At 39.2% G+C, this 20,069-nt stretch overlaps 1 protein-coding gene across 3 annotated transcripts in view; it reads right to left on the bottom strand.

Annotated features, from left to right (window-relative positions):
- Positions 1-20,069, bottom strand: part of LOC107087681 (serine/threonine-protein kinase N1-like) — a 77,249-nt gene that overhangs the window by 11,655 nt on the left and 45,525 nt on the right. For all 3 annotated transcript variants that reach the window (XM_015379390.1, XM_015379389.1, XM_015379388.1), the window contains exons 3-13: positions 18,820-18,965; positions 14,793-14,913; positions 10,875-11,020; positions 8,411-8,624; positions 8,133-8,327; positions 5,373-5,482; positions 5,112-5,255; positions 4,948-5,023; positions 3,579-3,720; positions 3,291-3,381; positions 814-905 (exon numbers count right to left, since the gene is read on the bottom strand). In XM_015379390.1, the coding sequence (XP_015234876.1) occupies positions 814-905; positions 3,291-3,381; positions 3,579-3,720; positions 4,948-5,023; positions 5,112-5,255; positions 5,373-5,482; positions 8,133-8,327; positions 8,411-8,624; positions 10,875-11,020; positions 14,793-14,913; positions 18,820-18,965 (1,477 nt within the window). The remainder of the gene's footprint in view (positions 1-813; positions 906-3,290; positions 3,382-3,578; positions 3,721-4,947; positions 5,024-5,111; positions 5,256-5,372; positions 5,483-8,132; positions 8,328-8,410; positions 8,625-10,874; positions 11,021-14,792; positions 14,914-18,819; positions 18,966-20,069) is intronic.

Here is a 20,069-nt window from a genome sequence, read left to right as displayed (position 1 = left end):
GATGGATGGATGGATGGATGGATGGATGATGGAAAGCTAGATGGATGGATGGATGGATGGATGGATGATGGAAAGCTAGATGGATGGATACATAAATGGTTATATGAATGTTTGGATGGATGCATGATGGATTGGAAATCTAAACACCAAATACATTTTTTAAATCCATACTTTTTACATTCTGTATTTAAAACTAAAATCCATCACTGAACTGTTTGCTAAAATGACTTGATTACAGATTTAAAACCTCATTGCTTGATTTAAAAGTGTTCCAGGGGGACATTTATTGCAGTCGCACACCCGCCAACAGTGCGAATGCCATAAAGAAAAGGCAGGAGAAATAATCCGAAAATCACCAGACTGTGAAAATTTAAAACAGAAGAGAAGCTCTACAGTAACCTGAGCCTATTTGCAGAGTAGCACACATTACTCTGCTGACTGGCTAAAAAACACCTTGGTAATACAGGAATAATAAAGTGTGGCGTCATCTTTACAGTCAACAGACAGAAAATATCTCTACAAAAATAAAATGGTGTGGATGATGTATGAGTTTCACTTTTAAAATGAAATAAATTAGATCATTATTCATTCAGCTTCCTTATTTTTTGGGACGACATGTGCAATCATTCCCATAACAGATGACTGGGGCTTATTGGTGCCGCAGCCCAATGCAGCCTCACACTGCGTGAGTGGGCGTTCTCCTGATCTCACACTGTGGCGGCCATATTGCAAAGTGTCATGTTCAGGAGCGTGTTTTCATCTCATGTGGGCGTGAGTGAGAAAGTCAGAGGAGGAGGGGACGTGTCTCTGCACCTGCGTAAGGAGTTCTGGGAGTGGGATCTGGTCGGCTGCTCCTGAGCGGGGACATCAGGTGATGGCGGGGGCTCGATGATGGCCGTCTGCTCCTGCTCAGATGAAGAAATGAAACAGGGTGAAAGTGAGAAGCAGGTAAAAAAAGGAACACAAAGGTTGAATAGAGGATACTGCAGCGTTCCCTCCTCAATCCTTCCCCTTGGTTAATTAGTTGTCTAAAAATCATCAGAGTAATTAATCCAACAATGCTTCAGCTCCACTGAACGCACCATCTGGTTCAGACCCTACAGACTCTGCTTGACCCCCGGTTACAAATTAAAATACAGTTTATTCACTAGCAGAGGTCTAGCTGTGCTGGTTGTCCAGACACGTTGCTAAGACAATGCTAGAAATTAGGAAGAAAAGTTGCCAAGAAAATAAAAAGAAAAGAAATCAATGCAAAAATTTGGACTGTTACTGAAAGGCTGGCAAAAGCTAAAATACGAAGGTTTGATTTTCTCTGATCTTTACAGGATCAAATATATCAATGAATATTTGGAACCAACGAGCTACTTGACTTGGTGGATTTCTTCTAAATCCGTTTGCTTCCTGGCAGGAACTTCACTGCTAACCAACTTTCAGCAGGATAAAAGCCGAGGCCGTTCCAGAGGATCATTCTAGACTGACTGATCCGTTTGGTTTAGAGCCTGTTTTTTCCCAACCATCCACTGCAGACGGGAAGTTGAAGAAATCAGAGATGCGACAGAAGAGCAGGCAACCAAACAGAGCCTCAGCATGATGCAGCCACCACCATGCCTTTAAGCTGACACAGTACTGATCTCTACTATAAAGAGCTCCTATTAAACTGTTATCTATTCAGCAATAAATTATTTTTACAAATAAAAACAAACCAAAAAAATGTGTTGGGATGTTGGTACAAATTTAAGCCATACATATATTTAGTGTGCTTGTAAATCAGAATCTGCAGCAGAGAATACATTTTTCTAACATAAATAACCAAAATATCTAATGAATCTATTCTTTGTGCATCTATAGATAAGGATTAACTCTACCATGACTATACATGTAGGTCATTGAACTTTTGTTCCTTTTTCTAATGGTAAATCAGATGTGTCATCTGTGACAGTACAAGTTTAGAAGTTATAGATACAGATTATGAAACATGTGAATGCAATTAGGAGCAGTAAGATATTGGGTGCATTACCTTTTTTTTCCTCCTTTATTTCTTTTTTCCCAAAAAAAATGTTATTATTGTAAAATAATAATTCTTCCTAAAATCATACGTTGTATTACAACAGTATTACAATATGTATTATAACAGTAGCCATCTTTTTATCTGTTGTCAAAGTAAATTGGCTTTGGAGGTTGAGCATTATAAGCTTCTAGCTTCTGCCAATACACCCTTTTTTCAGACAGTTTTAATTTATGTTATATGGAAATATACTGTCTTTAGTATATACTTGTATGTCTAAAATAAATAAATCTAGAAGTTATAAATACAGATTATAAAGGTACTGCTTCGCAACAATGGAAGAATCAAATCCCTATACGTAAAATTACATATTTAAAAGTATAAATAACAGATTTACAAGTAATAATAACACATTTATGAGTAGGAATAACAAAAGTACTGGTAAAGATCACCAATGGAAATAATAACATACGAGTACAAATCACAGATTTACAAGTAGGAATTAAAAATGTGTTAATCCCATCTGTAAATCTGTGATTCTTAGAGCAACATTTGTGATTAATAGTGCAATAGAATAACTTCTAAACTGATATTCTTTTAACTAAAGCATCTGTTGTATGTATGTATAACAACAAGGAGCAATTATAATCCTAAATGTATACACTTAATATAAACTTTTATTGACTTACATTTACAAACTCAGACATTTATGGAAACATTGTCAATCAACAGTTATTTTACCCCATATAAAACACTGGCAATGATATTAACCAATCAGCAGAGAGGAGAAACACAGAGAGAAATGTTCTGCAGATTTTTGCTTTGTATCTCTAAACAGACCTTATGGACAAAAAAAGTTAACTTATGCGAAAATGTTGTAGCTTGCTAAAAGAATTGGTAACTAAAACAACTATTTTCTTTTTTTTGAAAACACTATATGGCATTTACTTAATAAGTTGCTTTTTTCCCAGTGTTTCATCTCTTTGTGCTTCTCTTTCTCCCATTGAGGAAAACACCTGGATTTATTTAATAGAATTAAACCTGCATCTTATCAGATTAAGCTCGGCTAATTAAGGCTGTCTGAGATCTCGCCTCAGATATTCATCCTCTCTGCTCTCTTCCCTCTCTGGGAATCAGCTGTGCCTTTCTCAGGTCCCCTGCAGCCTCAATGGCCGCAGCGCTGAGCAGCTAAGTAAGACGATACCCTTTAAGATGTTGCAAGGCGGAAAATCCCCAGCCTGCCTCCTTTTTTTTTTCACACCTGTGGACCATTTGTCTTACTCACTGAGGGTGCGGGGGAGTCCACCACATCTTTCCGGGTCTCAGCTTTCGAAGGAGAATCGCTGTCCAGACTCAACTTCTCCACTGATATTTCTCTGAACAGAAACAAACACAGGAAATATATCTAGTGTGGCGTTTCAATAGAGCAACTAAAAACAGTCAAAACAACGAAACGGTTACTGCTAATAGTTGAAGGTCCTTTGCTTTCCTTAAAGGTTAATAACCCTGTTGACTTTAGCCTAAAAATCTTCATTAGATTAACAACCCGACTGTCAGGTTAGTGACCTCATACCCCGAAGTGTGCGACAGCGTGTTGCTGGAGAAGCTAGGTGTGTATGCAGGTGTGTTGCTTCCAGTGGGGATGGCGTTCCTCAGCAGGCGGACCCAGGTGGCGATGTCCACGTTCATCTGACGGGCACGCAGGAAAGCTTTGCCTGAAACGCAAACCACAGCCACAAACAGGCAAACGTCATCAGGCAAACGATGAGATCGGCTTATTTCAGCTCGAATCCTCGAGGCTGTCGTGTTTCCCACATTTTTTTAATTTCAAAACTATTTCTTAAAGAGAAAGACAAAAAACAAACATTTTATTTATGAGTTTAAGTTTTTGAAAACTTATTTATTTGAGACTAGAAAGCATAGTAAAAATAAAAAAAGAGCCATGTTCAAAGTGCAGGCCTCTGGATTTACAGACATCTCCTTTTTTGAAAAACATGTTTTAATGCTAAACTCACAAAATTAAACTTGAAAATACTGTTAAGTTTGATATTAATGTGCATAATTCATCATTTGTGTTAAAAACAACTTCAATAAAGTAACATTTAAAGAATAACTAGATATGCTATAGTGGTCTAAGCTGAATCTGGTGCATGTTTGGACTAAATTTCCCAGTGGTTTCCATGTCTAAAAGTGGCTTTAGCTGATAATTAGACGTCTACATTTGTAGCTGAGACTGGCAAGGGGAAAATAAAACTTAAAAAAAAAGTGTGAACAAGCTGATTTCTAATTTTGAGATTTACCATCTGAGATGTACATCAGCAGCTTCCTCTTTGCAAACCAAATGTGAGGCCAGAGCATTTTGCATGTACGGTTCATACAGATATTATAACAGAACTTAATCATTTTAATGATGTATCTGGGCAAATGTAATATTTCTTAGGTCGGGTCCTGATAACCTGAACTATTTACTATAAATAAAGTCACTCTTGCCATCTGGATTAATCTATTTTGTCCTCAAACTAATCCTAATATTGTAATTGCAATAATTGCAATAACAAAAGATGAAATGTTTAAGATTTTCTCCAATGATTTTTGAGTTTGAAGTCATGCTTTTGCAGCATTTCCTACCTCCAGACTTTCTTTGTTGACCTTGTGAGTTTCTAATCCTGTCTCAGCTAAGACAATTTACAGACTAGGAAGTTTTTCTTAAGCTAAACTTCAACATGGGTCTAGTCGACAATTATAAATAGAGACAGCAGGAAATCCTGTCCCAGTCAGGTGTGTTTTGCAGTTAAAAACAGATCTATTCCCTCTGACTGTTTTAGATTAGTGCCAAAATGCACACCAGAAATGGAAAAATCCTGTTAATTTCTCTGTAGTTCCTCTTTTAAATTATTCCTAAATGAGAAAGTTGTGGTTTGGACGTGAGGCCTTGAACCCACCATGCTGTTTAGAGAAGACCTTCTTCTGCCGCTGCAGCCGTCGGCCTCGCTCTATGACCGGGTTGAAGAACGTCACCTGGAGCACAGACGTTTTTACGCATCAGAACTTAAACCCAAAGCTTTTCTGACCGTATTGTGTCGTATGATGCAGAGTCGGGCCAAACCTCAGCCAGGAGCAGCCCCTGCGGTTCCAGTTCCAGCTGAACCTGGTGTCTCTGGTTGTCCAGGAACTCCTCCAGCTTCAGGTACTTCAAGGCGCACAGGGAGCGGTAATCTCTCCAGTACACGGCGATCTCCATCTCCCGGGACTAAAAGCAGGACAGACGGTACTTCTAACCCCGTAGGTGCAGCTTTAAATAATCATATCTACAACAATCGTTGACCAAACTGTACTCAAAGCCCTTCAGGTGTGAGGAACGTCTTACTCTCTCCAGTTCTACGGTGAAGGTGTGGTCCCAGGCCTGCTCTCCCACCGTTCTCCAAGGCGTCTGTCCCACCACCGTGTTCTCCAGCTTCAGCACTGCGCTCACCTCCGCTGTGAACAAAAAACCCAAAAAACTCTGAATAAAAGACTATTTTAAAGCCTATGCAAGCATCACAGTTTGATTTAATCCATCAAACATGTCCAAATTATTATTTTTAATGTAATACTGCTTTTATTGTAAAATTCTAGGAGGTTATCTGATATTTTATTAATAAAATGCTTTATTTAAGGAACTGAGTACGGCTACCTTCGGGATAAAAAGCTGTTAAAAACTAATTTTATCGCATAGAGTAAGTAATGTTTATTTATATAGCAGCTTTTACAGACACAGAGATCACAAAGTGCTTCACAAAATGAAAACACATTTACAGTCACAAAAGACATGGTCATAAAACAACCCTTAATCTACTAGAAATAAAATGCTTCCTTAAACAAATAGGTTTTCAGTTCACTGTTAAAAACATAAAGAGAATCAAGTAAGCGCAATGAAAGTGGTGCGACTGCCGGAAAGGAGCGATCTCTCCTGGTCCCGTAACGAGTACGAGGGACCATGACGGGATCTGGCCCTGAGACCCCAGCCTCCGAGAGGGGGAATAAGGACGCAACAGGTCTCTAATGTAGGAGGCAGCCTGACCCTGAAAGGCCCTGAAGGTCAGCATCAGGATTTTAAACTGGAACCGAAAAGAGTTTTTAGAATCGGTGTAATATGAGCCCTTCTGATTGCATGAGTCAGTGACCTTGCCGCAGAGTTCTGAACCTGCAGAACGAGACAACCTTTTTGTTTAGACATGAAAAAAGACTGTTACAGTAGTCTAAACGGGAAGACACAAAGGCGTGCTAAAACTTTAGAGAAAAAAGTTTAGAGATTTTCCTCAGTTGGTAAAAACAGTTCCTTGTCAGCAGTTTTGAGTGGTGCTCTAAGGAAAATTTTTTTTTCAAAAATACATAGGTTTGCCTAGGTTTCTAAGGCTCGGTTTAGCAGACAAACTTAAGTCGCCCTGTTACGGCTACTCTTGCATCAAAATAGTTTCCCAAAAAATCAAAAATTGCCAGAGTAGTCTTAGGAGGAGGTTTTTCGACAAAAAAAAGCACTCGTGGAGAATTTTCTTGTTTCAAAAAGAGTTGACTTACAAAAAAATCAAAGATAAACGTTAAGTGATGTGTGTGAAAAAATTGTTGCACTCCTCACTCCTTCAAACAAACAATCAGATCCACCTCATCAGCTGCTTCTACTTGTTAATCTCAGCAGGAGGCGGAATGACAAGGAAGAGGGTCAAAGCAAAACCAATACATAAACAAATAAACAATAGCTCTACCATTCACACAACCTTAGATCTTCAACATTAACAATTTAGCAAAAAATAAATGAATTAATCTAATTCTTAATAGGCTCCAACACGCCCAGATACTAGATAGAGTGTGATAGGGTTAACATAAGGAAAAAATGGAGGAAGAAAGCTGATATGAAAGAATATTTGGTGCTTCTAGGATGTTCTAATAAAGTCATCATAACCCTGTTTCTCTGGGGACCTAACATTATGTGACAAACCGGTTGTGTTTGTTTTGGCTGTAACCTGTATTTATATCCAGAGCGGTAAGGAAGTAATGTCAGGAAGCATAAACATGTGAAGTTTACTGAACTCTGGGATTTTAGAGGAACTGTGTTCTTTAGTGACATGTGAGTAAATGGAAAAGTTTACATCAAACGCTGCAGGAAGGTTTATGGTGAAACGATGCAGGAAAATGAATCATGGTTCCAGTTAAATACGGAGGAGGATCTGTGATGGTCTGGATCCTGAAAACTATTTTCAGGAATTTCTTAAACTGAGTATTTTAATAATTAAAAGTCGATTTTTTTTTATTTTTCCCCTGTAAATAATTAAATAGAAACGTTTATAATGAAAAATCATAGCTTAATCTGCTAAATTTAGTTTTCTTTGTTTCACTCAATGAATTTTATTTTGAAATTAGTAAAAATATTTTAGTTTTTTTTGCTAAATATGTCTGGTTACACTTACTTTTTTTCACTGTACCGCAAACAGTTTATTATCTAATATTCCTTAAATTATTTTTCTGACAATATTTGGGAAAAAAATACGTTTAATTGTAAAGTTTTGATAAATTAACCTTTTATAGGGCCCTCAGTGAAATACTTTGAAAAAAATCAACATTTCAAGCCAATAGATGTATTGGAATCCAGGATAAGAACCCATACATTTGTAACATTGAAAAATATGGATATTTTTAATGGCAAAATGAATGTCAATGTAATAACAAGAAACACCAACTTGCCCGAATATATTAAGAAAAATAACAAAAGTGCTTCTATGAAAAACACTCTGAGAGTGAAAGAAACACATTTTCTTTGATACAACATAACCTTAGAGGCATTAAGGCTAATACCAGCACTTATCATTTTTAAGTTTATAAACCTAAATATAATTGTTAACTAGGCTTATAAACTTTTTAACTTTACTTTTTAACTTTTTAATTAGTTTTTTACCTTTTTTTCTTAACTTGGGTGGTTTTTTTCCTTTTTTTTAACTAGGTTTTACATAAATAGTCCGGTTTTTCTAAAAGGCTATAAGGTGTTTTAATTAATTAGGTTTCAGTTTCTTCTGCACTTCGTCACCAGGTGTTCATAGGGAGACCAGTCTGCCTGATCTGAAGCGGATCTGACAGTAAAGGTTGGGGTTCTTACAGGAGTGCTCGTCGTTCTTGCTGGGCATCTTGAGGCTCATGCTGCTGGTGCTGCGGTTGTACAGGCTGATCAGTTTAAACGAGGAGCGCCCGTCGGTCTGCGAGAAAGAAGGAAGGACCACCTGGCTCCCCTTGCTCCGTCCTGGAACGACATCCAGCAGCCCCACGCAGCCCAGGAGGTGAACCTGGAGAGTTCCTGGAAAGAGACGAGCATCTAGTGAACAAATCCGCTTGCAGAGCGGAGAGGGCGACGCGTCTGGCGGCTGCTGCTGCGTCTACCTGTTAGCGGCGACGGTTTGCAAAGCGTGCTGTACTGGTTGTGCACATATGGGGTGCTTTGCTGGGAGCTGAAGGCGGAGGAGGAGGCAAGCACCAGCTCCTCCTTGATTAGGCAGGCCTTGGGATGATCCTCAGGGAGCTCCTGGAGACGCTGCTCCAGGGAGCAACGCAGGAGGTCCAGACGCTGCGACGACTCACTCAGACCACACTGGGCCTGCAGTGAAGAAGAAGAGTAGAGCCAAGAAACACGACTGTGAGCATCAGTGTCTGCTTCCTGTGCATCGTTAGGAGGATGAAGCCCAAACCATCATACCACCCCCACCTAGTTCCTCATTCTATGTTCAGGAACTGAGGGGCCCAGTAAAGAGCTTTAGATTTACTTTTATGTCATAAGTATTCACACCCCTTTTTCAGCATTTCTTTAGTAGGTTAAAGAGCTCAAACTGAGTCCAATAGAAGCTGTGTTTTATACTGCAGGGCTTTAACTAGGCAACTTTTAGATATCATGGGGCAACTGCGGGGTCAGAAGAGGTGAAAAGGGGGCCGTCTGAGCAATTTTTCTACGTTTGTAGTAATCCATCATTCTTTATGTTCACCATTTTAAACACTTGTGCAGTGATACAGTTTCTTTCATGTTTGCAGAAATTTACCAGCTTCTACAAGCTTTGAGGTTTGCAGCAATATTAGCATTTCCCACACATTCCTAGTGTCAGGACTGCTCTCTGTCTGTTTGTGTTTCTGTGTTTGTCTCCCTTCCTCCACCAGGAGGCGCCTGGTTCTGGTCCGCCTCCTCACACACCTGCTCATGGTTTCCTCGTTAACGGAGTGTTCTTAAGCTTCTGACTGCCACTACCTCGACGCCAGAGTGTTTGCCAGTTTGGGAAGTCATCCTGCAAACTGGTTTTCTCGGACCTTCTCTCCCTGGAAGGATCAACTGAGCTACAAACTGAGCTGGAGTTCAAACAGGAGGTTTGGATCCACTTTCCCCAAGAGGTCGTTTGAGCTTCTCACTGAGAAAGGGATTGTTCTCCACTACGACTGGTTCAAGTACCACAGGAAATCTGAGTGGCAGTCAGTTTCTCCGTTCACCTACTAACAACCGCATTCTGGGTAAACCCTGTTCCGCCCTCCACCGAATCAGACAAACACTGGAACAACGGCACACAGACAGGAGTCAAGGATTCAACAACTTCTCTGAAAACGTGAGTCAGCAACCAAATCCACTTCTCCAAGTTCACAAATCTATTTTCCCACTGAGCCTGAACTAATCGCTGTGCCTTCCCCTCACTTTTCAGTTCCGGTTGAGCAGTGTTCAGTGCAACACTTCTCTCTGCATTATCTCTTCAATAAAACCTGTTAAACTTTTCCCCCTGGTCTCCCTGTTTGGTCTTCTCCATTTGGGTCTGAACTTTAGTAAAATCATGACCTACTGTAGCAATGCACCATCCTTCAAATGGCAGCATTAATCCTCCATCTACCACACTTTTGCATAACTCTACAAACTTCTAATAGCTTTTGATAGGGTTAAATAATAATAACTCTTTATTGTCCTAGAAATGAAAACCAAACAAAGCAAGTTGCTTTTCTGCAGAAAAGGAGATAGAGAAGAGACAGAGGATGAGACGCCTTAAAAAGTCTTTTGTGCTGCTTTTATTATCGGACTTCAAAGGAATAACAGGAGGGGTCAGAGGTTTACACATGATAAAGCATGACAGTTCCTTGTGCAGTTTTATTGCAGGTGATGACCAGTCAGCTGCAACCACACACGGCTGGATGGAGCATGACTTTTCCTATTCTGGGAGAACCATTTATCCTCCCTGTTTGAAGTTAGAACAACAGAAAAAACATCAGAACATTCCTAACAGGTCAAATGCCTGTAACTTAATATAAAATGATACCATGTACACTTTTCTAACAGCTTTCTTCTGGCCATTCGACCATTCAGACCTGTGAGTTCAGTTGGACAACACGTCTTTTCCTCCATTTTAAGTCCAGGACTAACTTTAAACTTCAGACAACCTGACCAGTCTGCTGAGTTCCTAGATGTTCTCCAGTGTTCTCTAACTAACCGCTGAGGCCTTCACAGAGCAGATGGTTTCATTCTAAGAGCAAATCACACACAGATGGAGTCTGGCAGCTAATTAGGTGACCTCCTAAGGCAAAAGGTTTGCACTGCATTAATTAAATGCTATGAGAGCAACGGAGACTAAAGACAAGCACACTGTTTAGAAAAAATGTGAATCAATCTAAGGGGTATGAATACTGATGATTTTGAGTTTTCTGTGATATAAAAGGAGTTTTTTGTCAATTCTGCAAAAAGCTGCTCATATAATTTAACCCAAACAGTTTTCATAGGATGATGGGGCTGCTTTCATCAAACAGTCATCCATAAAATCACAGGAGTCAGTTTTGTTTTTTTCAGCTGCATAAATACACCAAATACACCAAGACTGTGTGCTCTGACCTCAGCGATGGCCTTCTTATCCTGGACCTTTCCGGCACCCAGCAGCCTCATCATGTTTTTGGCTCCCTCAGCCATGGCGTGCTCCACGCGGTAGTGATGCCAAAGCTCCTCCACGCGCAGCTCCACTCCACACAGGTCCGGCTTACCTGGGACACATTCAGCACATTACACACAGATAGAACCAAAGGGGGATTTGCGTCAGCGAAAATTAAAAAATAATCAAATATTGAAGGTTTATAATGAAAAATCACATAATGTATTAACTTGGGTACAGTTTGTATTTTTGCAGCTAGATGTCAGTAAATCCATCAGAGATCAAATCATGAGGAGAGGCTTTTTACAAGCAATTTATCTGAGTTTTTAATCAATCAGCATAGATCTGCATTGATTGAAATAAAAACACTGAAAAATATCAAACTCCAACGTGATTTGAAGCAGGAACAACCCTGATTTGTTAAAACAATAATAAACCAAAGTCAGCCAGTTAGAAGCTGTACAAAAGCTGTGCAAAAACGATCTAGAACATTTCTTAAATTAACTGTATTTACTCTTAATTTAAGTCGGCAAATAAGACGATTTGCTGCTGGAATGAGTATTTTTACTCTTAGAATAAGATAATTAGATAATACACACTTGATATAAGACAATTCATTTATTTTTTCTTATTTGAAATGTAAATTGTCTTGTTTCGTTGGCGGTGTCTGACTTACCTTCTCAATTCAAGGAAAAATGTATATATTTTAAGAAACAATGACTCATCTAAATTTAAATACTTTGCAGTATATGCAGATCAGCTTTACAATTTATCAAGCACAAACTAAAAGAAGCATGTTAACTGTTGATCAAATATTTTGTGCCTGAATGGACCAAAAATCTATAAAAGATTAGAAACATCATCAGATCTTTGAAGTTTGTTTAATGTTGAGGAGAAGTTAAGATCAGGCTGTCAGGAAAAACAGCGACTGTCTTCTCATTTTTAAATTTTGAATGATGGTATCAGTCAATTAAAAGGCTTCTTCCTATCAGAGCTTCTAGATTTTTATCACTTTAATCCAAACTGTAGTTAAAAGCCTTTGGGTGATCCAAAATGCTGCAACCAGAGTTCTGATGAATATTAAAAAGAAAATCATATTTCTCCAATCTTAGTCTCTCTTCATTTCTCTTCATAACAGAGACAGAGACACAGACAGCAATATTCTTTATATGGATAGTAAAGAAGTACGATAGTCCAGCTTTGAAGTAACAAACGCATCACCTCTGGACAACATATTTTTAATTTTTTTGCATTATTCCAGGTACAAAAAGAATAATCACCTCTCCATTACCCATCTCTGGATTAAAGTAACAAAAATCTAGAAGCTCTGTTAGGAATATAAAAGAAGCCTTTTTGATAAAGACTCAGGTTGTCCTGAACAATCTTTATAGTTATGCTGCTATAGGTTTAGACTGCTGGAGGACAAAGGGACCACTTCTTCATTCTGCTGCTTGGCCTGTTTTTCAGTGTTTTCTCCTTTTTCTCCACTAGAAATAGCTATGGGCTCTGCGTCTAGTGTGACTAACAATATATGCTTATGCTCTTTCATCCTGTGTGATATAAAAACCAGCTCAGAGCTTGTCTGCTTAACTGTTTCTTAACTATAGAGCTAGTTTACCTTTACCTTTTCTAACATCGAAAGTATTTCTGGATCAGTGCCTCTATGTCCCTATGTCTGCCTTTGTCTCGTATTGTCATATAGTCGTGCAAAGTCAATGACTGAATACAATTAGCGGTCATTGCTTTGATAGAAAACTTTTAACCAGCCTGACTGGATGACTAAATTTAACTCTGTAAAGCGTCTTAAGATGACGAATTGTGAAATGCTGCTATAGAAATAAACGGAATTGATAGTATTTGGCAAAAATGCCACTAAGGTAGTTACTAAATGATCATAACATCAATTTTATTATTTAGAAATGATCAAGTGGTCAAAAAGATTTAATTATGTGCAAACTCCATTATTTTTATTACTAAGATAAATAAAATAAATAAATAATTTACAAAAATAGAGGCACTACTTCTAATCTATTTTGTCCTATACTTGATTTTTACTCACTTACCAAAAACATGAAAAATGTTTAAGTTAAAACATTTGAATGTGCACTTTAAAGTTAACCCTTAACCGTCTGCTACATGTTTTGATCAAAAAGTGTTTGTTCTCCTTTCAGTAAAGTTTCTTAAAAGCAAGAGTCTTGATTTTTTATCATAGTATTAGTCCAGGTAAAGGAAAAATAAAGGAAAATGTATGGTTTAGAAATACTCAAAAAGTTACTGAAGTTTCTGTGCATCTCTGCTTTAATCTGATCAGACTTTGATGATTGAATGTTAGTGGAAATATGACCAGCAGGATGGGGGTGTTGCTGATGTGCAGAGATTGAATGTGTAGCATTTAAACAATCTTGACTAAACAAGTCTAATAACGAGCACATATATTTCAAGAATAAGTCGATTTTTTGCAATTTATGACACATTAAGTAACCGGGGAGCATAATAGAATGCTTATTTAGTTAGATCAGTTCTTAGCAGGTCAGCTGGAAACTCAAACGTCCCATTTTTGTTGCTTCACATCAATGAACGCACTCTGAATGTTGGGGAAACAAACAAACTAGAATTTTTTTGCATAAAAGCTGAAATAAGTAATTTAGTTTTAAAAGGAAACTACATCTGCATTTCCTGTTCTTTACATGCTTTAGCAGTTTTGGTTCTTTCATATATGAACTGTTTCAGTGGGAAACAGTCATTTATACCTGCCTGGGGGGTAAATATTTAAAGAGGTAAAGTGAACCTCCTTCAACAGACTCTACACGGACTTAAAGGTTTCTAAAAGTCAGTTTCATCTAACGTTTAAAGCTCTGCATTCTCTTTGGAAAACACACAGAGGTTGTTGTTGATGATTCAGTGCTGCAAACCACACCATTAGCACGCCATAATTATTGCCTCCCTGTTTCAAAACAGTGCAGCCATGTTTTACAGCAGCCGCTCCTTTGGTGCTATTATAAATAATGAATGAAGACCCACAGCAGAGAGCCCAGCAAACTGTTCTAACCAACGTTAATTGGAGTTTTTAAAGCAGAACTGCCTTTAACTGGGATCAGAAGGTCGTTGCTTTCAAGAAAATACGACTATTTCTTCTCTTCCTTTGAAGGATTTCCTAATTCTTGTTTGTATGTCGATTCCCCTTCGACCCATCGACAAGCTGTATTTCCTCTTAACCTTGCCGTTTAGTCTAGAGCTGCTCTCCAGTTCTGCACGCTCCACTATCCTCCTTTTTTTCTTGCTTCAGCTCACAGGTTCCTTCAACTGTTGGTTGCATTTCTTGCAAGTCAACCAGCTGCAACGACTCGTAAAAGTCTGCAAACGCTGACTCATCAGCAGCTTCGGAACAATTTTAGGAACTTATTCTGGGTAGGAAAAACAGAGAGCCTCGTCATTAGAGTCTACTCCACATGACCAGAACCTATTGTGATATCTATTCAAATGCTGAGCACTTTCAGGAGCTAAAAAGATGATAAAGATTCAAATATGTCCGTTCTACTACCATCTGTGAGACAGTCTGCCTTCCAGGCCTCCTGCTTCTGCCCTGCCTCCTCCCTAACCTCAGCTAAATGAGGAATGGCTTTTAGTCGTTGGGCAGCATCAAGGGGATGGAGGAACGTCAATAAGGCCCAAACAGAAGAGAGCTGTAATGGATGATGTGACTCTATATAAATAAATATATATATCTATGAATGTGTGTGTATGCTGGAAGATCTGAAGCCAGAACTGATCGATTAGCCCTCGGGTTATAAAATATGCAGCGTTTCCGAGTCCAAAGGTTGACAGGTGGGATGAAAGGGGGGCTAAAGCTTAAAAGAGAGTAAAATAAATAAAGGAGTGGGTACTTTGGTTGTCGTCGGACTGCTCTGTGGCCTGCATGGCCTTTCTGATCTGCATGCGGATGATGTCGATCTTTGTCTTGCTGTCCTGCAGCATCTGTTGAGCTGACTGGAGAAGCTTCTTGTCCTGCAAAGGATCAGAAAAACAACAATCAGGTTTTAAAGAGCCCAGGGGATTCTGATTAACAGAGCCGTGAAAATAAGTATTGGCACCCATACAGATTTCTTCTTTTCTTGTTAATCATTTTGCTCTGGATCGTCAAAAACAAGTTTCCGGATAATGTTATTTAATTTAATTTCAAAAGGGCGTTCAATTCAACCGCTGACAAGAAGCAATCAGCCTCCTAAAGCTACTGAGTTTTTGACATCACATGATTTTTTTCCATGTCACACTGACTGCGTATAGAAAGGCTCTGGCTAGGCAGGGTGAGCAGATCTGTGCAGATTTTTTCCACCTCTGTCTCTGTGCCACACAACTTTAAAACAATTTGCCATGTTTAACTTTGACCCATTATGATAAGTTATAAAATGAATAAATAAATAAAAAACAAGCAGCTATAAAGCAATGCCCCACTTAACGAGTCTGTGCAGGATCTGGAACAAGAAGAGATAAAGAGTTTTTATAGGCCTTTATTAAAACATAATGGAAATTACCTTTAAAGAAAAAGAAAACGCAGCAATAAACACTGTGGGACGGTTTCTATGGATACTTGGTGAGGCAGTGGGAGGTGGTTCTCAGAGAAAGATCTGAAGTTTTTATTTTATTTTCCTTGGAGAATGATGTGCTTCCTTTACCTGCTCTGTCTGTCTCTCGTTATTTTATATTTTTGTGAGGCACAAAGAATATCACCACTTAATCCATTTTCTGTCCTCCTGACTTCCTATCATGGGTAAGTAATCTTTTTTTTATGTTTTATTGATTGTTTCGCTCAGTGGCACAGTGGGTAGCACTGCTGCCTTGCAGCAAGAAGGTTCGGGGTTTGATTCCCAGCCTGGGGTTTTTCTGCATTGAGTTGGCATGTTCTCCCTGAGCATGCATGGTTTCTCTCCGGGTACTCCGGATTCCTCCCACAGTCCAAAAACATGACTGTGAGGTTAATTAGATTCTCCTTAGGTGTGAGTGTCTGTGTGAATGGTGGATTGTCTCTGTGTTGCCCTGCGATGGACTGATGACCTGTCCAGGGTGGACCCCGCCTCTTGCCCATTGACTGCTGGAGATAGGCACCAGCACCCCTCGTGACCCCACTCGGGATAAGCGTGTTAGAAAATGGATGGATGGATTGTTTCTTCAGGAGTCTGACCCTCTTACCATATGTGCTCTATGTGACTCAAAAAGTAAGTTTCCCAGTGCAATCAACTGATTTTATTTCGTATTTTCCCCCAAAGCAGATGTGTTTTACTTGTAACCGCCTCTCTCTTCCTGACAGACCTGGACTTGCAGCTGAATTACTGCGTAGTCCGACTAAAATAGACCTGGCGTCTGTCACAGTCGGACCTACTCAGCCCCCTTGAGTAACATCGTGTCAGGTGTGATCATCTCCATTGATTTTCAATGTGCGCTAAACGCCACCAGCTCATCCGGATCGGACCCAAATTCGGAGTGTTCAGGCCTTTAAAGGTTATTGTGGAAGATTTTCATGATTTTTTTTATTAGACCCATCCTCTCCACTTTGAAAAACAATGTGTGTACGAGAGTGTGCAGGAGTCTGTTTCTCCTTGTGCACGTTCTGTTTAAAAGTAGCTTTTCTCATAGCTCATACAAGGTTACAGTGCCCGAACGTCCGCCCTAACCCCTAAATCCTTCAATCACTATATAGAACGGGGACTATATAGTGAACTTAACTGACCGTTCGGACAGATGATCACTGATTTTTGCTCTGTAAGATGAACTGGCACTATATAAATAAAATTAAATCAATTGAACATCTCCAAATCCTCTTTTTTATCTATTTAGAGTTGGACATAATAATGCACACATGCTTTTGTGTTGCCCAAGGATTACCATGCTCTGGTTTGAATTTTTAAACTCGTAGCACAGCATATTATACTGCTCTCTCCACTTGCCTTCTCCAAGCCCTGTCTGTGTTTCCTTGCAACCCTTTGCCTCTAAAAACTAGTGCTGTATTACATGCGATCAGTTTTCCTCTCGACCTCTAAATGTCTAGGCATGTCTCGGTCTCGGTAATGTCTCAGTGTCGGTAATGTCTTGGTGTCGGTAGGTGCAATCATGATTACAGCACCAGTAAAAATATGCCAGGTGGCTCATCCTCCTTAGAAACTCCCCTGTCCACCCCCCTAGGTTTCAGTTCTCAAAAACCTACAACGCAGCAATAGTTTATTCCTTTCCGCTGTCATCTTAAGCCTCATCCCCATGCAGGGGACCAAGACCTGGTCAGCCAGGCCAACAATGAGCATAAAGGGCTGGTTATCCTCCCACAGCAGTGTGTCGCAGTGAGATTGTCGCAGATATTTTTGATTTATGCCCAATATTGAAGCGTGGTCTGCGCTATGTTATTCCACGCCAAAACGCAAGAGGGATAATCAGGAACTAGCTGTGGGTCTAGATACGGCCGAGGCAATGAGGAAGTGGGGGCAAGTTTGTGCGACAATGGAGGGAAATGAAGGCGAAAAAGAGCGAGGATCCAGGTGGAAAAAGGGTCCCAGCGTTCTTGCGCACCTCGCTCTTCTAGCTGGTCCAACTTCACAAGTTGTTTTCCAAAAGGGCGGTCGTACAAACAAACAAGCCGGTAAGGTACCCAACAGGAAATATCCATAGTGTAGAGCGGAAGTAGATTTGACCAATCAGAGGCCTCCTGTCTGCGTTCACCTACAATCTTGGAGAGGTGCAGTAGAGTGTCTGCAGAAGGGTCGGAGGCACATCTGCGTTAACTGCGATGCACACGCAGACGACCTGGTTTCTGAGAATAAATCAGCCTTAACGACTTCCCTTTTTAGAGGCATAGGCCAGTATCGGGTATTGCAGGCTAACACAGACCTCAACGACTCCATTACCAAGGCATTGGCCTGTTTCTTCTGTTCAATTTGCATGTTTTCTAAGCCAAAACAAGGATTTCTTTTACTTTTTATATATATTTATATTTTTTCTTTGTAGATCTAATACTTTTATTAAAATTTTTTTTCAAATTTGTCTTTTTTGGATTTAGTTTATATGTATTTTATTGTTTTTAAATTGTGTTTTACATAACCCATTTTCTTGGCTTATGGGGTCAGGCTTTCCTCTGGAGTGAGGAGCAAAGGCGTGTTTCTATTGGTCTGCTGGACTCTAGCAACAACCTTTTTATTGGTCAATGTGCGCGTCAAGAGGGAGCGTTTGAGCTTGAAGTGAAAATAATGTGATTTGGAAAACGGAATTTGAAAAGAATGCAATTCGTCAAAAAAAAGAAATGTGAAAATCTGTAAAGAAATTCTGAAAAAAATTACATTTGTGAAAAATATTTCTGAACACATAAAAATGTAAAATATAAAATAAGTAAAAATATATTAAAAATATTAATAAAAAAAACTAAATCTAAGAAAAAAGCAAAGGTACTAAATAATCTTTTTTTTTTTTTTAAGTTTCATCTCTGGATTGCCATTTCATCAAATTTCCATTTACAAAATGCTTTCTATATTTGCAAACACAACACAGAAAATTATTATAAGTATCAGAATCTGTTAATGTTGTCAAAGTCTCAGTACCATGTTGAAATGAAAAACTTTTTGATATGTAATCTTGGTCTTTCTCAGGAAGGCTCACCACGGTTCTGTTTTCTCCAAGGCTTTTAACCCTTCATCTACTTTTCTTTGATCAGGCCTTTCACTGCTGCTTTTATATAAACTTCAACCTACTTCATGCTGTCAGACAGGTACTACATGAGTGACTTTCAATGTGTGGTGAGAGAAATTTTATTTTTTTCGTTCAGGTCATTTTTGTCTAGAATAAAATCTAAAACATAAGTGTGAGGAGAAAAAAACGTAATGACAGAATCTGTGAGGAGCTAAAAACTAGACAGGAGTGAGTCCAGACGTTTACCTTAGTTCCCCCACTGGAGTATATCGGGATCATATTCTCTGCTCCCTGCTTGACCTTTAGCTCGATGTTGAGCTGACGCTCCAAAGCTGCAATCCTGTGCTGATTGGCCGACGTCCGACTGACGGAGCCCGGAGACTTGATGGTGTCTGGGAAGAAGAACAGACATGGAGGTTATTTCTATGTGTTCACATCAACACATACAGTGATCCTGTTTCTGTTCTGCTACAGAAACTGGTTTTAAAGGAAAGGACAGATATGTACTAAATATAACCACAACTAGAGAAAAAATAAAAGCATTTTAATTGGACTTTATACACAGAGTGCCAAAGGTGGAGCCGCAGGTAATTGTCCTTCAATGGTAGTACCAGGAATGACCAGCAGAGGCTGGTTTGGAAATAAAATCTGAATTTCCTAAGAAAAGTAAAGTAAAGCAGTTTAATCAAGTTGTGAGTCGACACATTTAATCAGTGACCAAAAATGGAAACATTGAAATGACTAAATTTCATAAACCGACTAATAGAGACCAACCAACAATCAAATAGAGAGAATAATAATTAAAACCTCTGATTTGGTTCTTATGGATTTTTTAAATGTCTAATCTAAATGTAATTGTTGTTGGATTTCTACTGCTTTAGGGTAGGAGTCCCTTAAAAAAGAGCTTTTTACTCTCAATTGGACTTTCCTGATTAAAAAAACAAGATTAAATAAAGAAATAAATAGTTTAGCTTTTGACTTAAACCAAAGAAAAAAAAAACTTGCATGTTGACTTCAAAGTACTGCTGTTTAACTTTTAGCCACTAGGGGCACTAGGTCTGTAACATCTAGATTTAGCGCCCCTGAAGGCCATTGGCAGAACTGCACTGTCATAAAAAAAACCAGCCTCCCCCAGCCGACCAGTCTGGACCAACAGATTGAGAAGTCATGGAGTTACTGGTAAAGTCGAGGCCACATTCACCCCTCTAGATTAAATCCTACATCAGAGAACCAAAACATAACAGGCGCAAGTAATACTTATTATTTCCAACAACACACTAAGTTGTGAGCACAGAGTACTTTATGTGGCCATTATGGGAGCAATTAGCTGTGGTAAAAACATTACCGGATGTAGCCTTTCCTCCGTTTTTCTAATTCCAGCTTGAAAATGCCCTTTACAGCAGGGTTTGTTATAATATATAGGCTTGTCCCGATCCGATCCACGTATCGGATCGGACGCCGATATTGGCAAAAAAATGCGTATCGGCAAAGCATGT

Source organism: Cyprinodon variegatus, unplaced genomic scaffold, assembly GCF_000732505.1.
Source record: "Cyprinodon variegatus isolate N-32 unplaced genomic scaffold, C_variegatus-1.0 Scaffold190, whole genome shotgun sequence".
NCBI lineage: Eukaryota > Metazoa > Chordata > Actinopteri > Cyprinodontiformes > Cyprinodontidae > Cyprinodon > Cyprinodon variegatus.
This window is presented reverse-complemented; position numbering and strand designations above follow the sequence as displayed.